Raw genomic sequence first — 19,913 nt, forward strand, 5'->3', positions numbered from 1 at the left:
TTATAATATTTTGTTTCTAATTCTAGATAGAGCATTTCAGGCCAGTCCCAATACTATTTTGGGAGTCAGAGCCAGGCTCTGCCCTCCACTGCAACCTCACTGACTTCAGTCACTTGGCCCTTTGCCCACTCGGCCAGATCAGGCCCCAAATAATTCATGGCAGCAGCAGCTCCCACCATGCCAATGCCCAGTCCATGCAGACTAACCTGGCAGCCCAGCCAAAGGGCATCCGGTACTGCCCCAAACGGCTGCACACCTGTTTGGCCACCTTATGGACCTTCTGAGCAGTCTGCAAAACACAAGAGAGGTAGGTTAGGGTGTGCCAGGACTTCCACACTGCCCTGGAGAAGGAGTGAAGAGCACTGCACCCTATAGGCAGAAGCATCTCTCCATACTCCAGAAGGCACAGCTCTCCAGTCACAGAGTCTAACAGTCACTGCAGCAGCTGATAGACATCCCTGTCTGTCACTTCTCACTACCCACAGTTATTACTTTGCAAAGCAATAGCACATGTTGTGGGCACAGTCATATTAAACCTCCTCAGGATTCTGTATTAAACTGTCAGAGTATTAGTATTTTATTTTCCAAAGGGTATTAGTTCATTTTCCAAAACTAACTGCAATTGTCTCATCCTATACAGAACTATGAAATGTGCCAAGGGAATGCCATCATTACCAAGTGTTCTGTACATTGATTTTCCAGGGACTAATTTTGATTGGCTGCAACAAGACAGCATCAGCTCCACCTGGTATGCAGGGATTGATGCTGGCAGCAGCAGCAGGGCCTCTTCACTGAATATTAGCAAAAATTTCTTCACTCAAAGGCTTGTCCAGCATTGGGACAGGCTGCCCAGAAGAGTGGTGGAGTCACCATTCCTGAAGGCATTTAACAGACATGTAGATGTGGTGCTTAGGGACATGATTTAGTGGTAGGGTTTTCAGTGCTGGGCTAATGGTTGGACTCAATGATCTTATAGGACTTTTTGATACTTAAGGATTCTAGGATTCTATGCAGACACTTCATTTTGGGGATGAAGTGTCCCACCATCTGCTGCCAGCCCAGGCTTTGCCTGGTCAATTTGTAATGGAGAAAGGTCCCCCTGCCCCAACTGCTTGGCTCTTTTTAAGAATCCCTTGCCTCTTTCCAGGGGAAGGAACTGAATTTCCCAGGACAGCCCAGCTGAGCCAGCCTGGCAACAGTGCAAATAGAATGGATGAAGAAAGAAACTAAAGAGCATCAGGAACAAGCCATGTTTCAGACCACGCTATTCCCTGCAGCAGCAGACAGCATCACCAAGCAGATACTCTCATCGCCCTGTCCAGTACCTTCCCAGGGTCTGAGTTTTTCATGTAGGGCTCTACACAGTGGGCAATGCTGCCCTGCAGAACCTTCTCCACACGAGCCACCAGGAAGATCTCTGCGTGCGGGTCGGTCACGGAGAAAATCCCCTGCAACAGACAGACAGTGGGCTGTCAGACAGAAGGACACCCAACATGTACCACGGGGTTTGGCCTCGATGCCCTTGCCATCCCCTCCCACAACCCACACAGACCCTGACCTGGTGGCTGCTGCAGATAGGCCACAGGGGCTCACCAAGCTTGAGGATGGTCAAGTCTTGAAAAACTCTACGTGGTACTTTGCCTATCACTGCCAGTGAGCCCAAAGTGGCAACCGGCTTGAGACACTGACCAAAATCCCACAGCTAAAGAAAAAAGCTCACTTCTGGTTCCCCACACAGTGGATAACAACACAGTGCAACGCTACTGAACATTTACAGCCTCAACAGAGGCACAGAATGAGGAGAAAGTCAGATATTCACCCGTTTTATGTAGCGCAGGCAGGACTCGGGGACCCCGTGCACAAGGCTCTCGCCTGGCGAACGTCCCTTGGTGTCCTCTGCTCCAGAAGCAGAGTTATCCAGGAGCATGTCACGGACAGATGGAGGGTTCAAGTCCACATGGAAGTCAGCTGAAATCTTGCAATTATTTTTCAGGTCAAACAATGCCAAGCTGAGGAAAAAGGGCTCAACCTGGAAATTTGATTGAACATATGTATCAAAAAATTGCATGGCAGAGGCTCAAGAACATCAACATGCATTGTCTTCCCTGCTAAGGAAACTGGGGAACCTTCTGCATTGCTTTGTTCCTTTACTTTCATACACCAGCATTTTATAGAATTCTTGCAGATAATCCATGTCTATTTGCTTTATAAATATAAAAATCCATTTTTTCCTCCATATATTTGCATTTTGGTCTAGTCAATTTGAACAAAGCTACTTTAAAGCCATCAATGAAATACAGAGAATGAAAACCATATGTTTTTACATAAGTAGTAAACTATGAAGTCAGGAAGAAAAGATGAACTCAATTTATCAGAGCTGTTTATCCTTTGCAGTGAGAAAAAAATCAGCTTAAGAGTGTTTATGATCACATGCTAAAGACCACTACACTTATTTTCCAAAGTCCATCAGCTCTGCATGGCTCAACTGCAACACTCAAAATGTTCCTCAGCTGCTATCCCAGGAGGAAAGTTAGCTCTCCCAGCCAGGAGAGTTCAAATACAAGGCTAACACTGCTGAGGAACTGCATGTGCAAAATCTGCCAACTACTTTGTAGCTACTGACTTTGACAGCACAAGGCAAGTGGCAATAATTCATGTATTTTTAATTCACAGATCCTAGTAGACTTGCATCCATGAAAAGATAAAACCAAAGGCCTGAAGATAAGACTGTAGCGTGCCTGAGATATTATAGCATGACTTGGAGGCTGAAAATGTGCTGCTTAGGTCTCACTCTATAGCATGACTTGGAGGCATTACATCAATGCTGAAAATGTGCTGCTTAGGTCTCACTCTGGACCTGATTAAGGCTGAATAACAAGAATCTTTGCTATTAGCAATGTATCCATCTGCTGGGAGTTACGGAGGAGAACGAGCCTGGTGCTGTGTATGGAGCCTGCTGTCCTGTATCGGAGCTGTGAGCTGTCAACACAAAATCATCACAAAAATGTCTTTGTGATTCTAACAGGCATCAGACAGGGTAGCATCAGTAGAGATCAGACAGTGCCAGTCCTGCTGCCTTCCCTGTAATGCCACCTACTGCTCTGGCACCCCTGCAGAAAGGGGTGACTCCAGCAGGAGCAAGTGCAAGACGTGACAACAGGATTGTGTTTTGGGAGGAAAGACTGGAGGAGAACGGACTGTTCGGTCCAGCACAACAAAGGCTGAGGTGAGATGTAGTAGCTGTCTACAGACATCAGAGGCTCAGAAAACACAGGAAAGAGATTTTTAGGCTAAGTCACAACTTTGGCACAATAACAAATGCATATAATGAAGCGGCTGTGAGTAAAGTTCGGCTGGGAGTCCAAAGAAGGTTTCAGAACAGGGAAATCCCTTGTCAATAGAGGAAATGAAATAAAACACAGCCATGAGTGGTTTGGAGACAGAGCTTAATCATTTACCAGCAGGACTTTCACAGGGACTCAGCATGTGGCAGATGCACACTCCCCACTCCCTGTGCTTCTGAACCGCCGGTTTCCCAGCAGTCCCAGTTCCTGGCAGACTGAGCCACCTCAGGACAGACCCTGCCCCCAAACACATTTTTGAACATCAAAATACCAAGTCAGACAAATCCTGCAATGACCTTAGGCCAGCAGTCACTGCCTGTCCAGGTCCCATCGGAGCTTATGGCAAAATGGGATGTTTTATCCAGATTAATTTGCCAAGTGCTTTTCTTGCAGGTGAGGAGAAAGAAGACCAAGCAGGATACTCTGGAGCTCCCCTTACATTGGTGGGTCCTCCTTCTGCCTTGTCGCTGAGCTGAGCGAGGAGGTTGAGGGAGAAGTCCTGGCAGCACACCACGAAGCGCCTGCTGCACTTTTCCTCAAACGGCTTCACATCTGGCTCAATCCCTGAGAAGTCTAGTCTCTAGCAAACAAACAAATCTGGCCTCATTAAAAAAGAAAACAACCCCCTGAATAATGTCAAGGAATCACATTATGGCCAATGCTATCTTAATCCATTTTTTTTTCAAGTGCTACAAAAGGTACAATACATTCACAAATGAGTGCAATTTGGTGATGTTACACAAGTGTATTCAAGCCATGAATTTATGGGGGTGTATCAATTTTTAGCAACCTGGTTTGTAGAGCACAGAAAACTAAACCTCAGTATGATTTCAGTTCCTTCCTGCTATGCTGTAACCCTGGGGATCTTCCCAAACACCATTTAGAGCTTGGGGAAGAAAGCGGAACATAAGACGTCGTTACAAGCAGAAAATTATCTTCCATCACGAAGATTTGACTAGTTTAAGAGATGATCCCTGTGCCTGAATAGAGAGAAGGCACTCGCTGTTGGGACTGTGAACAACATCTCAAAGTGGAAGGCATGTCTAGCTGCACAGCAATAACCAGTGTGGTTAGAAACAGGAAAGACTGGCTGGCTGGGAAATCCAAACAGGTTCAGTTATAATCACCTCTTTCCCAACCCAGAACACCTATGCCTGGTCTGTGCCTTGACACCTACCATCTTGGGGGAGCAGGGACATATGCAACCAAAATACTATTGGCCAGACAAAGACCCTCAGCCTTTGGCATACCCATTGTGCTGAGCACTGGGGACACAGAGCTACCAAACACCCTTAAATACCAGCAGGTCTCTCAGTGACAGTCTGGCACAGTCTCATCCGCTTTTCCGCCTCAAATTCTGCAGAGACCAGCATGCCAAACATAAGGTGCTGATATCTCAATTCAATCAAGTGACTCAGCAAAGTAGGCTGCAATTGTTAATCCAGTTCTGGGAAACAGTTTCCATTGCTTCCCCTATTTCCTTTCCATGAGGAAAGTATATTGCAGGTATATGTTCCTGCTCCCAGTTTCCTTAGCACTACGCATACAAGTGTGCACGTACACACCATCATTGACCAGGGCAATGATTTTGAATGCCTGATTTTATAGTAGATCTGACTGACCCACACCAGAATGAAGAGCTCTGGGTACAGAAAAAGGGCAGTGAATTCAGCCTAACCATTTGGCAAGGTAAAAAAAAGTTATCTTAGATGCTCCACACTGAATAATATTTCCACTTTTATTATCTGACTAGAATTTTTTTATTTTTATTTCCACTTTTATTATCTGACTAGAATATCAGAAACTTCTCAAAGCTTCTCTTATAAAAAAAAAAACCCAAACAAAAAGCTTCCTGGATGCTTATCTTCTTTCTGTTAAAAACCTTATAGAAGTGCCAAGAGGAAAACTCATTTTGTACAACTAAACCTTTTAAAGACTAATTATATCTCCTTGTTAAACCAGAATGTTCTATTTCACAAGTGTGAACAAGCCAAAGCATGCCAGAAGGAAAACCAGGAACTATGAAATAACCTGGAACAATTCTCTAAAAATGCGTCAACAATTGCAGCTCATTCCACTGAAATCCCACAACTGGATCTTGGCACAGAGCTCACCAAAGATGTCAAGGCCAAGAAGAAAACAGGCCAATAGCCAACAGCACATTGGACCAGAAGGGGGTGTTTCTTCTGATTGTGTGTCCCTACATTTGAAAACTCCCTGAAGACTGAGGGTCTCCTGTAAACCCACCACTCCCTACTCCAGATAATGCTGAGACCACGCAGTGCTGCAGCTGTCCTTGCAATATCACTTCTACTGCTTCTTCTGCAACCATGAGAACTTCCCAGGGGCCCAGACGATGGGTTTGAAATCAGCAATATCAAGATGCATCACACAGAAGCCAGCAAAGCTGGAGGAAGGCCATATGTGGGGCTGCTGCGAGTCTTCCCTGTATCTGACCTCTCATCTGACCACTGACATCTCATTCTACTCTCACTGACAGGACATGGGCTGCACTTCTGCCCTCCAGTTCTCTGAAAAACACACTGCCTCTGCAGACAAACCCTGTGGCCATGCAGGAGAACAGGGGAGGCACTACACAGTGAATAAAACATCACATTGGCAAATATGGGGGTGTTTACCTGGACTTCTGGGTCAAAAGAAAAGATGTTCTGTCTTCCATCGTTTCTGCTCAGTTTGTTCAGCTGATCTGTTTCTCTTCCATACTAGGACAAAGGAAGGCATTGATATTACTGCCTGGCCACACAGAGGCAAACATTTGTTATTGGAATGGAACAGAAGCAAAACAAAATAATTACTCTTCAGGTCCCCTTTGTGATACGTGAGAGGATGCAAAGCATCTCAGCTGTAGCCTCCAACACAGTGCAGTGACAGTACAGCACAGTGGCTGTGCCGAATGAGAAAGAGGCAGAAGTAGGCAAACCATGCTCTGGATCATAAACAGGATGTGGCTGCTGCCTAACTCTCTCTGCTTCCACAGCCAGGACAATCACCCCAGATGAGCAGTGCTGACCACGACAGTTTTTCATTTGCTCTGAGCCTGGTTCTTCCTCCAGGGCCGCACACTTGGAGGTTAGGAGCAGGCAGCCTCTAACCATGTTGCTCCATCTGTGAGCCAGGCAGGTGGGTTAACAGGGATCCCACCAGCACTTAGTGCCTGCCCAGCTTCACCAGAGCTGAAGACACAAAGTAGAAAACCCCTTTCACAGGCAAGGTGGACAGAACTAGCTACAGGCTGGGAGAGTAGTGATCTCTGCAAACACAATACCTTCATCAGCTCTGGATGCATGCTTCTCTCCAGGCTCTCCAGGATGTTCTCTGACTTTCCCTGCGTGCTTGATTCATCATCTGCAAGGACACAAGAAACAGATGTTCAAAACAACTGCAGGAGCTGTGCTCTGCCAGAAAGCATCCTGCAGTATTTGCTAACAATAGCACAAAAACAATTTACGGAGACTTTTCCACTCCTCAGGAGTAAGATTTTTCCATATATTACTAGTATCAAAGTGTACTATTACAGACTGCTAGGTCTTTCCAAAGCAGAATTTGAACACAGAGCCAATTTTCCAGGAGCCTTGAAACTTTGCCATGGATTTCCCATCCAGAAGAAGGGTCACATTTCCCTCCACTTTTACTCCTCAGACTATTGTCTGTGTTATACTAAGCCCCTTTGCATGATACTGTGTCAGCCACAATTCTGGCTATTAATGCAGTACAGTATACACTTCTCCAGGCACATTGCTTGCATCCTGCTGGAGAAGGGAGAAGGTAGGTGTTTATTTACAAACTGACCTTGCACAGATTCCACAGTATCTTTCTTCTCTTGCACCAAACTCTCAGTATTGCTCTGAATGATCTTTCTTAGAGTCACCAGCCATTCTTCCATCTCCTGCTCAGTTTCAGCTGCAAGATAGTGGCTGTACTTGTCTATTGTCTTCAGTTCGAATGCATAACGGCGCATCTTGGGGCACTGAACAAATAAGAGAGATTTGTATTACCTTTTCCTCAACAACTCAGCACAGTACCTGCCACACAGCTCCTCTCTGGGAAAGCACCCTGAGCTGAAATACCAAGAAATACAACGCAGGCACCCTCCCTGACACAGTGATCCTGCAGTAATCACAAAGGGTTTCATGGCTGTGACCAAGCAGTGCACAGTTCTGTGGCTGTCAGCTACTCTGAGAGTGACAGAAAGCCAGACTGAACCACAGACATTGCACCAAGGAGCAGGAGCAAAGTCCTTCTGATATTGTAAGGCCTTTTGTATTTACCCAAAGAAGCCAGGAACTGGATTTGTCTGACACAGTACGTAATACTGCACTCTGGGACACATAGAGGCATCTATCTTAAAAGCAAGTGGTTAAATGCAAATTTTTGGAATTGTCCTGGCCTTTAAACAGCATTTCCAAACCAGAAGTTGAGGCAAATCTGATGCAACTTGGGAAGTACATCCCATACATCACTCAGGCGTGTGCATTAGTGCTTTTACTGTGTTCAGAAAGATAAATGGAAACTCACAGCTCTGACTCATCCATGCTGAAGCAAACCACTGGGGTAATATAAGCTGCCCTGTACCAGCTCCACCACACTCAGTGCTTGAAGCTTCTGCAGAGACAGCAAGGGCAGAAGGTACAGCAGCAATCCACTGCTTCACTTCCCTCTCACACAACTAAGCAAACCCAGGTTTTAGACCTGTTCAAATACCTGCTTCTAAAACCTTACAAGCCCTGAGCAGGTCCTAAATCCCAAAGGAATAGACTTATCAGGATGTAACTTAAGAAACAAGAAGCTGGTGCAAGCAGCAAGTAGAGGAGGAAGGTGCCCAAGACAACATCATATCATTTACTTACTGGCTTCAACCCTCAGTGACTTTGGAAGGCACCTGACCTACAATAAGTAGGTAACAGAGATCACAGAGTCATAGAATCAACCAGGTTGGAAGAGACCTCAAAGATCAAGTCCAACCCTACCGTGGTTACTAGACCATGGCACTAAGTGCCACATCCAGTCTCATCTTGAAAACCTCCAGGGATGGTGAATCCACCACCTCCCTGGGCAGCACATTCCAATATCTGACTACTCTCTCTGTAAAAATATCTCTTCCTAATATCCAACCTAAAACTCCCCTGGCAGATGAACAGAGCAGGGAGGCAGCAGATGAGGTAATGATGAAATGCTTCCATTTTACTCTGACACCAGTTGTTCTACTTGCTTTCTTTCTGGCCTAAAGTCTGGCATCTGCCTTTTGACCAGTTTAGCTGACCAGCTTTGAGTCAGTTTGCAAATTCATGCCTTCACCCCTCAATGGCACACACTTTGAGAGAGCCTGTCTATCTCAGAGCCAGCAGTGCATAAGTCCATGTACAGACACACAGAAAGCACACCTACCTGAACAACATCATTGCAAGCATCCAGGAAAATGCAGCCTTTGGATTCTTTTGAAATTTTCTCATCTTTGTAGGAATTCAGAATATAGGAGCCATCTGTGAGTTGTGACAAGTAAAAATACCTCCTCTTGAATACCTGCAAAAGTACAAAGTCTTGCTCAGGCAAGTATTCACCCTGTTGTGTATCACAAACCATGGCCATGGTTTCCATATCTGCCCTTCCTGCTAGAGAAAATACTGTAACAGCAAACACTGCTGACCCTAGAGTGTTGCAGATTCATCCATTTGAATATGATTTACTTTTATAAAGGGAGATTTCAATGATCTTTGATTTTAATGTTCTTGTTGTTATTGCAAGTTTGCCCATCTAAAGCAAAGTCCCCAGGGCTTCTGGCTCCTCTCCTGGCTGGCTCCAGCCTCATTTATCTTTACAAAGTAATGCTGTGCAGTAAATTCAGATCAGCACATCACTTGAAGATTCATCCCACCCTAGAGCAGGTATTTCCAGAGCCTTTTTAGTATAGACCTCAGTTAGAATTGCAAAGGAATTCTCTGAAAGTCTTTGGAACAGACATGTGGAAATTTCTAGCATGCAAATGCAAGCCAAGGGACACTGCAATCCATTCAATTGATTGGGTTTTTGTGGCTTTGGGTTTGATTTCTTTATACAAACCCATTTTCATGAACTGGCTTTGGCTTAGTGTTCAATTCTTATATCAAACAGCAGTAACTTTAGGAGAAGTTCCTATGTCTGAACTACTGATTTTTACAGAGAGAAAAAAAAAAAAAAAGAAAAAAGAAAGGCTCTCCAGACTCTTCAGAATGTCTTTCTTCATGCTTGTCAGACAAAAGGCACTGGACTATAATTCAGGATAACATTTTGGCAGCAATTGTGGTAGCACCATATGCTGTCAGGTCTCTAAGGAACAGGGTGCATTTCACAGTTGCTGAGTATCTATGTTAGGAGAGCCACGGGACAAGCAGCACTGCAAGTATTTCTACTGTTCTGTATATCTGGAAGACCTATGAATAAACACAGCATTTTTCATCCCACATGGGAGATTACAAGTAATTTCCTGCTCCCATCATTACTGACACTAGCACATGTTCAATAAACCCACTCACTTGCACAGAGCTGGGAGGGAGCATCGCGCCCTGAACTGTAACCTAACCCTTCTGAAAGGTAACCTCATTTGGATGACTAATTAGCTGTAGAGATGCTCTAAGGTTGCTGAGCTTTCAGTTTTATAAGATTTAACTAAAACTTTAGTTCAACAGAGCATAAAAATACATGGAAAGCTAAGGATGCGAAGCATTAAGCCAGCTTAAACACTGATTTAGCACTTCACTGAATCAATCTCAGGAACTCTGGCAGTGGATGCTACAGAAACCCATGACAGATCTCTCTCTAGATATTACAGGGTTGATATCCCTCGTGGGCACAGGATTTCATGCTAAACCATTTGCATCTGCTGAATTCTGTTGAAAAGTAAATGCAGAGTCAAACAGCAAACACTACTCTCATGATCTTCCCCCCTTGCAGTCAGAAATCATTGTCAGAAGACTGTGATCATTTGAAATTAATACCATCCACCTAGAAGCAGAAGGAACATCCTCACTGATCAGGCTACAGGGACTGCTGGTGTACATTGCAATTGCACAGGGATGGCTAGAAAACTGGCTAAGATCATCTGGGCAGAGAAGAAGGACAGAAGGACCATCCTGATGCCATGATTATAATGCAGCACACCAACATGCTGCCAAACAGGGAGAGCTAGGCCAAACCAAGGTGGCTCTCTGCAAAGGAAAGGTTGCTCTGAAATAAAGGTTGGCAGCTGTAGCCTAATAACAGTTTGCTCATGGGCTGGCTCTCCACAAAATACACTCTGCACACGCTTAGCAACAGTGTGAGGTACCAACAGCTCAGCACAGCACAGCAATGGAAGAACCAACACTCAAATGATGGACATGCCTGTTCCTACAACAGCACAGCAGCCTCTCAAAGCAGTGATAAGGCTGAAGATGTTGAAAGTCCTCAGATTTCCCACATGTGCCTTAGGATGTGTTTTGAAAGACACACAAGTGACCAGGACCAGCTCAGAGAATGGATGCTCATTTACAGTACTTTGATATCTGAGTTTCACAGGAGACTCTGGATCTTATTAATTGAACTGAAGCCAGTGCAGTTCAGATAACTCCTCTGAAAGGCAGGTCTGAGATGTGAGGCACTGAGGCCAACAGTACCACAAGAAGCTCAGACCAGAACAGACTCAACTGACCACTCTGAGCATGTATGATACCTCCTCTAGAAGTTACAGAAGAAGAAATTGCTTCAAGCTTGCTTGGAAAAGCAGAGAATCAGAAAATCCTGTTCCATCTATTGCCTTCAAGCCAATTTTAAAACTCAAATTAAAATCAGCCCTATGAACAATCCTGTTTCATTCTCCTGAAAGCAAAACATTGAATTGATCCCCCAAACAGCTAGGCTTTTTGAGATTTTTTAATACATCTTTACAAAGCAGCCTTACTGCAGCCAACCTTCTGCTGCACCAATGAGCATAACCCCCTAATACTCTCTGTATGCTGTAACAAGGCAGCTGCATGGTGGGACAGCAGACAGGCTCATTACCACAGCAAAAACCTGGAGTGGAACTCTTAAAAATCTCCACTGCACATCTAAGCAATGTCACGCTGGATTACACAGAGCAGTGAACAGGAGACATGACAGCTGTTGCTTTTAGGCCAGTAATGCTACATCTCCACAGTGATATCACCCCTCCTTTTAAAGCAAAGATTTCTCATTTTCATTTAAAGCTGGCCTCCCTACATACTTCCTACCAGCAAGGAAACTATCAATTCAAAATCCTGTCTTGGCAGGGCAGCTGTTCCAGTTATTCGAGTTGCCTTCCTCTCCTGGGCCTCAGCTTCTTGTTCAGAAAACAATCTTGCTTTACTAGAACACGTTTCACCTTTTTGGTTAGCTCGTCCATCATGATCTGAAGTGCATCGGTCTTACATTCTGGGGAGGGAAGGGTCAAAGATTGTTGCCAGACTGGGTTTTCCAGTCCACCACGGGATACTCTACGAGATGGATGGATGCCCACCAAAACCAAACCCACCCATTGCACTCCTGCAAGATTTTGAGATTGGTCTGAACTTCACTCTGTGCCTTGTTCACAAGTAACTGGATCAAACTTACCTTCATGGTAACAGTGATGGTGCTGTTCACATTTGCTTTGTGCAGCCAGCCCTGCTTTATCACACCACCCTTCTGGGAGCACAGGGATGAGGAATCCTAAAACACAGCATAAGATCAGAAAAAGAGGAGGTCAGGTGAACTACCTCCCGCAGAAAATTCTGGAACACAGGGATATGTCCACCCTGAAAAGTAACACTGTTTTAACTTCAGCAATACAGCGACATGTAGAATGTACATGTAACAGGTACAGCTACACATACAGTGTTACAACAAAAAAATTCAGGGATATCTCTTTCCAATAAAGAGGCAAAACAGGCTAGTTTGGGTCACCTTAAAAAAAAGAAAGATTACTTCTATGCTGACAGGGCTGCACAGCAATTTTGCAATGAGGAAATGTATGTTGGCTCTTACGCAGTATTTCAAAAACCTGTGGAAGAAGGAAATTTTCAAGATGGTCTGTTTAGCAAGTTGCAAAATGCAGAACTCTGGACTTATTTTGTCATTTCCTTTTGTCATTCCTCCATTTTAAATTTAGGCAAAACCCACCAAACCCCAGTAACTGAAATGTAAGTGGCTGGTTGCATGGTTATCAAAACAAAAAGTTTCAAGTCACCCAACCAGGCTGCTCTTGGCACACACGTCGAGGTTTCCATCTGCTCCTGTCCCATGGTTTAAGAAAGGGAGAATGCCTCTCCATCCATAACTAACCGTGACCTTCACTGGGGAGGGAAATGAGATTGCACAGTGATGAAAAAACTCACCATGGGACTTCCAGTGACTCAGCAGCAGAGGCAGCCCTGGCCTGCCTGCTGATGAGCCATGAAGGGACTGGTTCACATTGTCTGCTGCATCCCAAAGGGCAGGTTTGCACTCTTTTCATGTCGAACTTCTAAAGTAAATTTTCTGATACTTTATTTCCCTGGGTAAAACAACCCATGATTTCTCCTTTATCATGGTTTACCCTTTGTTCGTCAAGAGATTTCTTTTACTTGAATTTCCATTACACAATTCGAATGCAAATGTTCCGTCAGGAAACTGTAACAGAATCCTTTAGATACGGCCATGCTAGAAGTCCTAAACGTCAAACCATCTGCCAAAGCACTTGGAATACTCTTCCACAACAAACCTCAGTAACTTCACTTGTTTGAGTATTTGGGACACTGGCCAGAAGAAAAAGGTCTCCAAATGCTGATAGCATATTCTTGTCCTTTTGGTTTTTCGGAAGCATGATGATAACAGGCTGCACAGCAGCGTCTCCAGCCCAGATTAGATATTACAAAAGAGGTAACACCTCAAGTTAATGATGTAATGCAAACCAACAACACAGCCAAAAAAAGATTAAGGCCCAACTTGGCAAAACATTTCCATTTATAAAGAAGCCATCCCAGTCCAGACCTGAGGTGTGCTGGGACATACATAGCGATTGCGAGAAATGTGCATGAAACAGCCCCTCTAAATCTTCAGCTCTGCAACAAACAAACTTCCCCTTTCCTCCGGGAGTTCCTCAGCAGCAGCACCTTGGTGCCATGTGAATTTTAAACAGCTGGGCTAAACCTTTCCCTCCATAAACAAAACCATCTTAATGTCATGCGTGTGGATTAAGTTCCATGTGGTACTTGAAACAGAAAAACATTGTCTCTCCCTTATGTAGCAAATGCAATATATGCAGGGAAACATGGCACCTGCACCATGCAAAATAACCATCAGATCTGAGATGTCCCAATTGTCAGAACTCCCAGCTCACCTCCACGGAAAAGCTGCAGGGCTGCAAATCTTCCTTGCAACCAGCTGAGCCCAAACATGCCAACTTCCTGAGGAGGCAAATGCCTCCCAGCATTGGCACACTGTGTACAGAGCGGGACTGACACTGTATGTTGGGTAGAAGGGACCAATTAAAAATTGCAGGTTATGTGGTTATGTAGTAAAGCACATTGTTGAAAAACAAACTGCCCACTTCTAGTTCTGGACATGAAGAGTTTTCCTTAATAACTGCTTGGCTTCCTTTTTTTTTCTTCACTCTTCCACTGATGCTCTGTTTCAAGTGAAAAAATCATGAGAAATACAGCTAATCTTCCAGATAATTTAGGAGATCCTGAGCTCCAAGAGATTATCTTGTCATACTTTAAAATAAATCACTGTCTCACTTTCATCCATCTTCATAGCACAAGGCATCTCACAAAAAAACATTCCTGGGAACTGAATTCTGACTTTGCCTTGTAAAATCTGCTTTTAAACAGATTTTAGAGTGGAATATGTAAACACCAAAAACCTTCTCCTTACCTCATCCTTTTCAAAATCTTCATCGATTTCAAACACATGGCTTGGAATCTTGTCTGGCCTAAAGGATTTGCTGAAATCACAAAACATTTTCATGTTTAGTGACTGGAACACGAGGGTTCTGAGCCAGCAGCTGATGCTGGATCCAGAAGCAAGAGCCACACTGAAGACCACAGGGCACAGAAAATAGATTTCAAGAGACCTACAGCCCCTTACAGCTGGAGAAAGCTAACTTCTGAGTGCACTTCATAGAAATCAAGCACAAGAAGTCTGTAATTAGCTATCTCTTGTTAGCTGTTTGATTCTGCAGAGTTTTTGCTGACTTGCATTTATATGTAACAAAGAGATACAGCAATTTATCTTCCAGCTTGCTAAAAAAGAAGCAAGATCAGACTGCAAGATTAGTCACAAATTTTAGCATGATTTGATCAATAGTGTTGCCCCATTACCGCTTCACCACCCCATGAGACCCTCAGAACAGACCCACTTCAACCAATTAAGAAGAAAAAGCATTTAACAAGCTGCCAGCACCAAGCAGCCTCGACTGGGGTCCAGACATGCCCAGAGTGGAGTGTGGGCAGGGCAGGCACCATCACAGAGAAAATAACAATGCAGCAGAAACCCAAGATGTATATGCCTGTCTGAAAAACCCAATTAGCTTTGAAGCTGGAATCAGTGGCACAGCGCAGTATTTCTGAGCACGTAACTCCTGAGCACTGCCAGCATTAACAGCAATACATCACCAGGCTGAAGTTGTCAAACAGCGTCTCTGTGACAGGGGGCACAAAGAGAATCTTCTCAGCACAGGAACACCGTGTGTGGCACACAGGGAGCATGAGCTCAGGGGGACAGTGAGACTCCTGATTTGGGATGAGCAGACACTGACAACACTGTTTATCCTGCCATGAGTCTGGGCTGCAGTCCACCTCATCCCAAATGGAGGGAGTGTTTGCACACTGGTGAACGGGATGGGAAGCAGTGACCCACACTGATGGGCATCTCCCTGACAGCTGAACTGACGAGGGCATGATAACACAAACCTCTGGCTCTCTAACCTTCAGAGTGACGTACCTCTCTCTGGAGGAGAGGCTGCTTGTGGGACAGGAAAAGGGCAGATTGCTTCTGCTAAGCCCCATCAAACCCCAGCCCTGTGACCATGCATTAGTATTCCAAGGGAGCACGACACTTACCATGGCAACATCCGAAAATCTCCTGAGTATTCCTCATACTTGTAGTTTACCACGTGCCAGTCAGAGCTGTAGGTTTTAATGCACTGAAAGGAAAACAATACAGCTCTTTGAAAGCTGCACCAAGCAAAACAAACCAGGCACAAGTCTGAAAGGTTATAGACTGCTGGGTGAGGTAAGCACAAGCAGAAAGGGTCTGAACCAAGCTGCTTCGCTGCTTTTATGCAGCAATAGAGAATATCATAAGGAACCTTGTCAGCAGAGAGGCAAAAATCACACAGCATCTGGCCTGCCACACAGCAACTGGTTTTGCATTTACATCGCTCCAAAGCTCTAAAAAAGGAACAGTGATTTGGGATGGGATTATTGTCCAGAAAGCACCAATTTTCTGCCCTTGGAAATGCAGCATGTCTAACTCAACACTGACCATCGCTTGGCATTTAGTTCCATTGCACTTGGAGGGAATGGTCTTAGCAAGAGGCACTTCACAGAACAAACTTGCAGTGCTCTGGATGCTCTGGGGAGGTTGTGCATTCCCCCTGACCCTGCTGCATTTCTGCACCTTTCAGCTCAGGCAGGTGGTGCAAAGCCACACACCTTGTCTGTGCACAAAACCCACCAGAAAGATGCACTGCACAAGAGATGGACGTGAGAACTCTCCCTCATGACCAGGCTGCCAGTCCAGTACTTCCCACACAGGAAAAACCAACGACCAGGCTGCCAGCAACCAGTACTTCCCACACAGGAAAAACCAAGTGATCCACAACCCTGCAGACCAGAAGCTACAGCAGAACATGTTGTCCAAGGGACGAAGTGCTGAAGGTGGGTGTCATGTGGACTTTCCCCTACCTCTTTGACAAAGAGACTCTGAGCTTTCTTCAGAGCATCTTCTGGCACCGTTGACTGGACAGTCCTTCTCTGTCGGCCGATGACAGAGATCTGCATGAAAAAGGAGAACGTGTTTCAGCAAACTGAGTCTTCAGGGCTTGCTACTTGTTTCAATAAATGTGGTAGGCCTGAATTGCCAGTGGGTCATTTTGGTTTTGTGTATCAGTAATGCAGCCAAAATTAACATGTGGGCAATAGTGGCAAATTTCCAAGGGAAACAAGACTGGAGACAAGTGAGCCTCAAACATGGGAAACGGCCAGTGCAAACTCACAGATACATCTTCGATTGGAAATATCAGCAGGTCCCGGAGGGGATCACTGTAGATCTGAACCCTGCGTTGAAGGATCACATTCTCATAGTCCAAGGGTTCCACCACTTTGGTTTTTTCCTGCCGGAAAAATAGAAGATGAAAAAAAATTACATCTATATAATATCTAAAATAACCAGTAACTAATGTCTTGTGTCTAATTTAGCCTATTTCAAACTGTGTGACCACTGGACTGCCTATTAATTCAGCACTCTGATACTCCTGTGCTGCAGGTAACCACCCACAGGCAAGTTTTCCAGCAAGGGAAATGAGGAGTTAAGTTATTTGTGCCTGGTAATAAGCTACAGGAAGAAACAAAGCACTGTGCTGCTCTCATCCAAGCACAGTCTCTAATTTCTTAATGGAGCAAGAAATCCTCCTGGGCAGGCCATAGCTCTAACAGCTGCAAGATCCAGTGCAGCTCATCCATACAGCTCAGAAGAAATACGGGTTCCTACGCTGGCTCCGCTCAGCTCAGAGCTGGTTTTACTCGAGGAGCAGATGAGAGTTGTGCACTCTCTGGAAATGTGCTGCAGGCAGGATGAGAGCAAGTCGGCTGCTACAACTGCCAGAGCAGGAATCTCACCCTGTGGAAGGAAGAGCAGCATCCCTCTGGAAAGACAGGAAAGCCCTCTCCATAAATCGCACCTCAGACATATCCAAAGGCTGGAAAAATCTGGAGCTTAGTCTTGCTCTCACTTGCATTTCTGGGAAGCAAGTGGAACTTCTCCAAAATCCCTAGAGTCACGAGTGAAAACTATTAGGAGAGCTCCATTTCATTTGCTATTGCACTACTTTTGTCTGTGTTACAATTCCAGAAAGCAGAACTTTAAAAAATGTACGAAAACACACTTTCTGAAGTAGCAGATGCTATCTCAGCTGCCCAGCCTGACCAGATTTCATAAGCAAGAGTCAGGCACTCATCACTGCATTATGAAAAATCAAACTTCACCCCAAAAGCCAACACATGACCCTGTATAGGAGTGGTCACAATAGAACAGGAAGCAAATTCTGAGACATCAGCTTTGCCTTGTTTTGAATCTCGACCAAAATCCTGAAGCCTGTTCTTGCCACGGACAGTGCTTATGAAACCTTCAGCAGCCACATGATACCATGTGCCTCTGGAGATATGCCCTTGTAGGATGGCATGTTTGGGCTCTCCACCCTTGGAAGAGGAACATTAGATGCTTCCCCGTGGGCAGCAAACTTTACCCCCCACCAAATGGCTTTGCTGGGATGAACTGTTCGTACAGACCGGAGTTAAAGATGGGACTCTTGCTGAAGACAGCACAACCTGCAGCCTAAGAAAATGAGTCCAAAATAAGGATCAAAACCTTGGCATCACATAACACCACTGGGTAAACAGCCACACCACCAAGAGCCCAAACAACTCAATATTTTCTGTGACATGTGAGATAAGCCAAAAAATCAACATCACTGTTCCAAAACCAATTCTAGCCAAAGGTTTCTGTCCCATGCCTTGGGTTCCTGAGGCTCTGGGATGCATTAATCAATGTCCTCAAGGCCTTTGCAGCAAATGTGAGCCAAGGTTTTGCTTTAATGACAACTAAGCATCCCCTGTGTTGAAGTGGCGCTGGTGCTGGGACTTTGGGGAGGCAGTTGCCATATGAGGAGGTAACAGCCCCATGCAGCAGCTATTTAGGGACAGTCATATTTTCACAGAATCATAGAATTTTAGGGGTTGGAATGGACCTTACAGATCATCTAGTTCCCAACCACCCTGCCCTGGGCAGGGACGCCTTCCCACTAGATCAGGTTGTTCAAGGCCTCATCCAGCCTGGCTTTGAACACTGCCAGGGTTAGGGCATCCACTGACTCCCTGGGCAACCTGTGCCTAAATTTCCCCTCTTTCAATTTGAATCCATTACCCCTTGTCCTATCACTGCAGCTCCTAACAAACAGTCCCTCTCCAGCTCCCCTGTAGGCCCTTCAGATACTCAAACGCAGCTATGAGGTTTCCATGCAACCTTCTCTTCTCCAGGGTGAACAGCCCCAAACTTGTTTTAATCTTTCTCTTAAATGTTGCAGAAAACCTCTGTATGGTGATATTGTCTTCTCATACACCATCTCCTTAAAAAAAAAAAATCATTGTAGAAAAAAAGTTCTTTCCATTTCTGCCATATCTGATACATGCTAAAAAAGAATAAAAATCTGCAGCAAACCTGAAGAGCCCATTTGGCTGGAGCAGTGATGGCAGCTGCCTCTCTTAGGCTACCTCTGGCTTCTCTCACCCAAAGGACCAGCCCCATAATGCAGAGGATGTTCCTCTGTCCCAGATGCATGACTGGTGCTTTTAATACATCCAGAAAGTGAAACTGAGATGAAAGCTTTTCCCCACAGCACTTCAGAAATGCCAGACAAGTACCTTTCATGCTGCATCTCCCAGCAGCTGAATGGCAACTCTCTGATGGGGACAGGACAGACCTATGGGCAATTAAGGCCAGTTTGATTAATGCAAAGGATACCTGGGTCCTGTGTGAGACTCCAGGCACAGCCTTTTTCACCAAGCATGCACTCTGCAGTGCTTCTGACTGTCACACAGTCACAGAATTATTAAGGTTGGAAAAGACCTCTAAGATAATCAACTCCAATCCTTAACCCAGCACTGCTGGGTCCACCACTAAACCATGTCCCTAGGCACCACATCTACATGTTTCTTGAACACTTCCAGGGATGGTGATTCCACTGCTTCCCTGTGCAGCCTGTTCCAATGCCTGACCACCCTTTTAGTGAAGAAATTTTTCCTAATATCCAATCTAAACCTTCCCTGGCACAATTGAAGGCCATTACCACATGTCCTATTGCTTGACACCTGTGAGAAGAGTCCGACCCCTCCCACCTTGTTATAACCTCCTTCCACAAAGAAGCTCCTACTCTTGGCTGGAGAAAATATACCTCCTGCCTCAGACAGTTTTGAATTCAAAACATCTTTTTTCCATGCTGCTGGAATCCAGCATGAATTAGCTCAGATACATGAAACAGTTCCCCTCTCAATCACTGTCTCAAAACTTTGCTCCACTGCTTGCACAGTCCTGAAAGGAACTTCACACACCTCAGATTACCAGTGAGAATGACAAAGATCAGTCGTCAGAGAGCCCACACTGGATGCCAGAGCATCCAGGACCTGCTGCCTGCTCTCTCAGCCATGGGGGATCTGGGAATGGGGTGGCAAATGCTGCCAGCCCCATTGCACATGGAATACATCTTGCTCCTGCATCCAAGACCTGAGCTGCATGGGAATTTAACAAGAAAAGAAAGAGTCCATCTGGAAAACAGTAGTCTAA

At 45.1% G+C, this 19,913-nt stretch overlaps 1 protein-coding gene across 1 annotated transcript in view; it reads right to left on the bottom strand.

Moving 5' to 3' along the window:
- Positions 1 to 16,689, bottom strand: part of DOCK11 (dedicator of cytokinesis 11) — a gene marked incomplete at its 5' end in the record, with an annotated part of 62,618 nt that extends 45,929 nt beyond the window's left edge. Inside the window, 13 exons of the mRNA XM_009077516.1 lie at positions 207 to 289; positions 1,326 to 1,448; positions 1,820 to 2,029; positions 3,784 to 3,924; positions 5,984 to 6,067; positions 6,631 to 6,710; positions 7,155 to 7,332; positions 8,751 to 8,885; positions 11,949 to 12,044; positions 14,229 to 14,298; positions 15,416 to 15,498; positions 16,262 to 16,351; positions 16,573 to 16,689. Of these exons, the coding sequence (XP_009075764.1) occupies positions 207 to 289; positions 1,326 to 1,448; positions 1,820 to 2,029; positions 3,784 to 3,924; positions 5,984 to 6,067; positions 6,631 to 6,710; positions 7,155 to 7,332; positions 8,751 to 8,885; positions 11,949 to 12,044; positions 14,229 to 14,298; positions 15,416 to 15,498; positions 16,262 to 16,351; positions 16,573 to 16,689 (1,490 nt within the window). The remainder of the gene's footprint in view (positions 1 to 206; positions 290 to 1,325; positions 1,449 to 1,819; positions 2,030 to 3,783; positions 3,925 to 5,983; positions 6,068 to 6,630; positions 6,711 to 7,154; positions 7,333 to 8,750; positions 8,886 to 11,948; positions 12,045 to 14,228; positions 14,299 to 15,415; positions 15,499 to 16,261; positions 16,352 to 16,572) is intronic.
- Between the last annotated feature and the right edge of the window lie 3,224 nt (positions 16,690 to 19,913).

This window comes from Acanthisitta chloris, unplaced genomic scaffold (genome assembly GCF_000695815.1).
Source record: "Acanthisitta chloris isolate BGI_N310 unplaced genomic scaffold, ASM69581v1 scaffold15466, whole genome shotgun sequence".
Lineage (NCBI taxonomy): Eukaryota > Metazoa > Chordata > Aves > Passeriformes > Acanthisittidae > Acanthisitta > Acanthisitta chloris.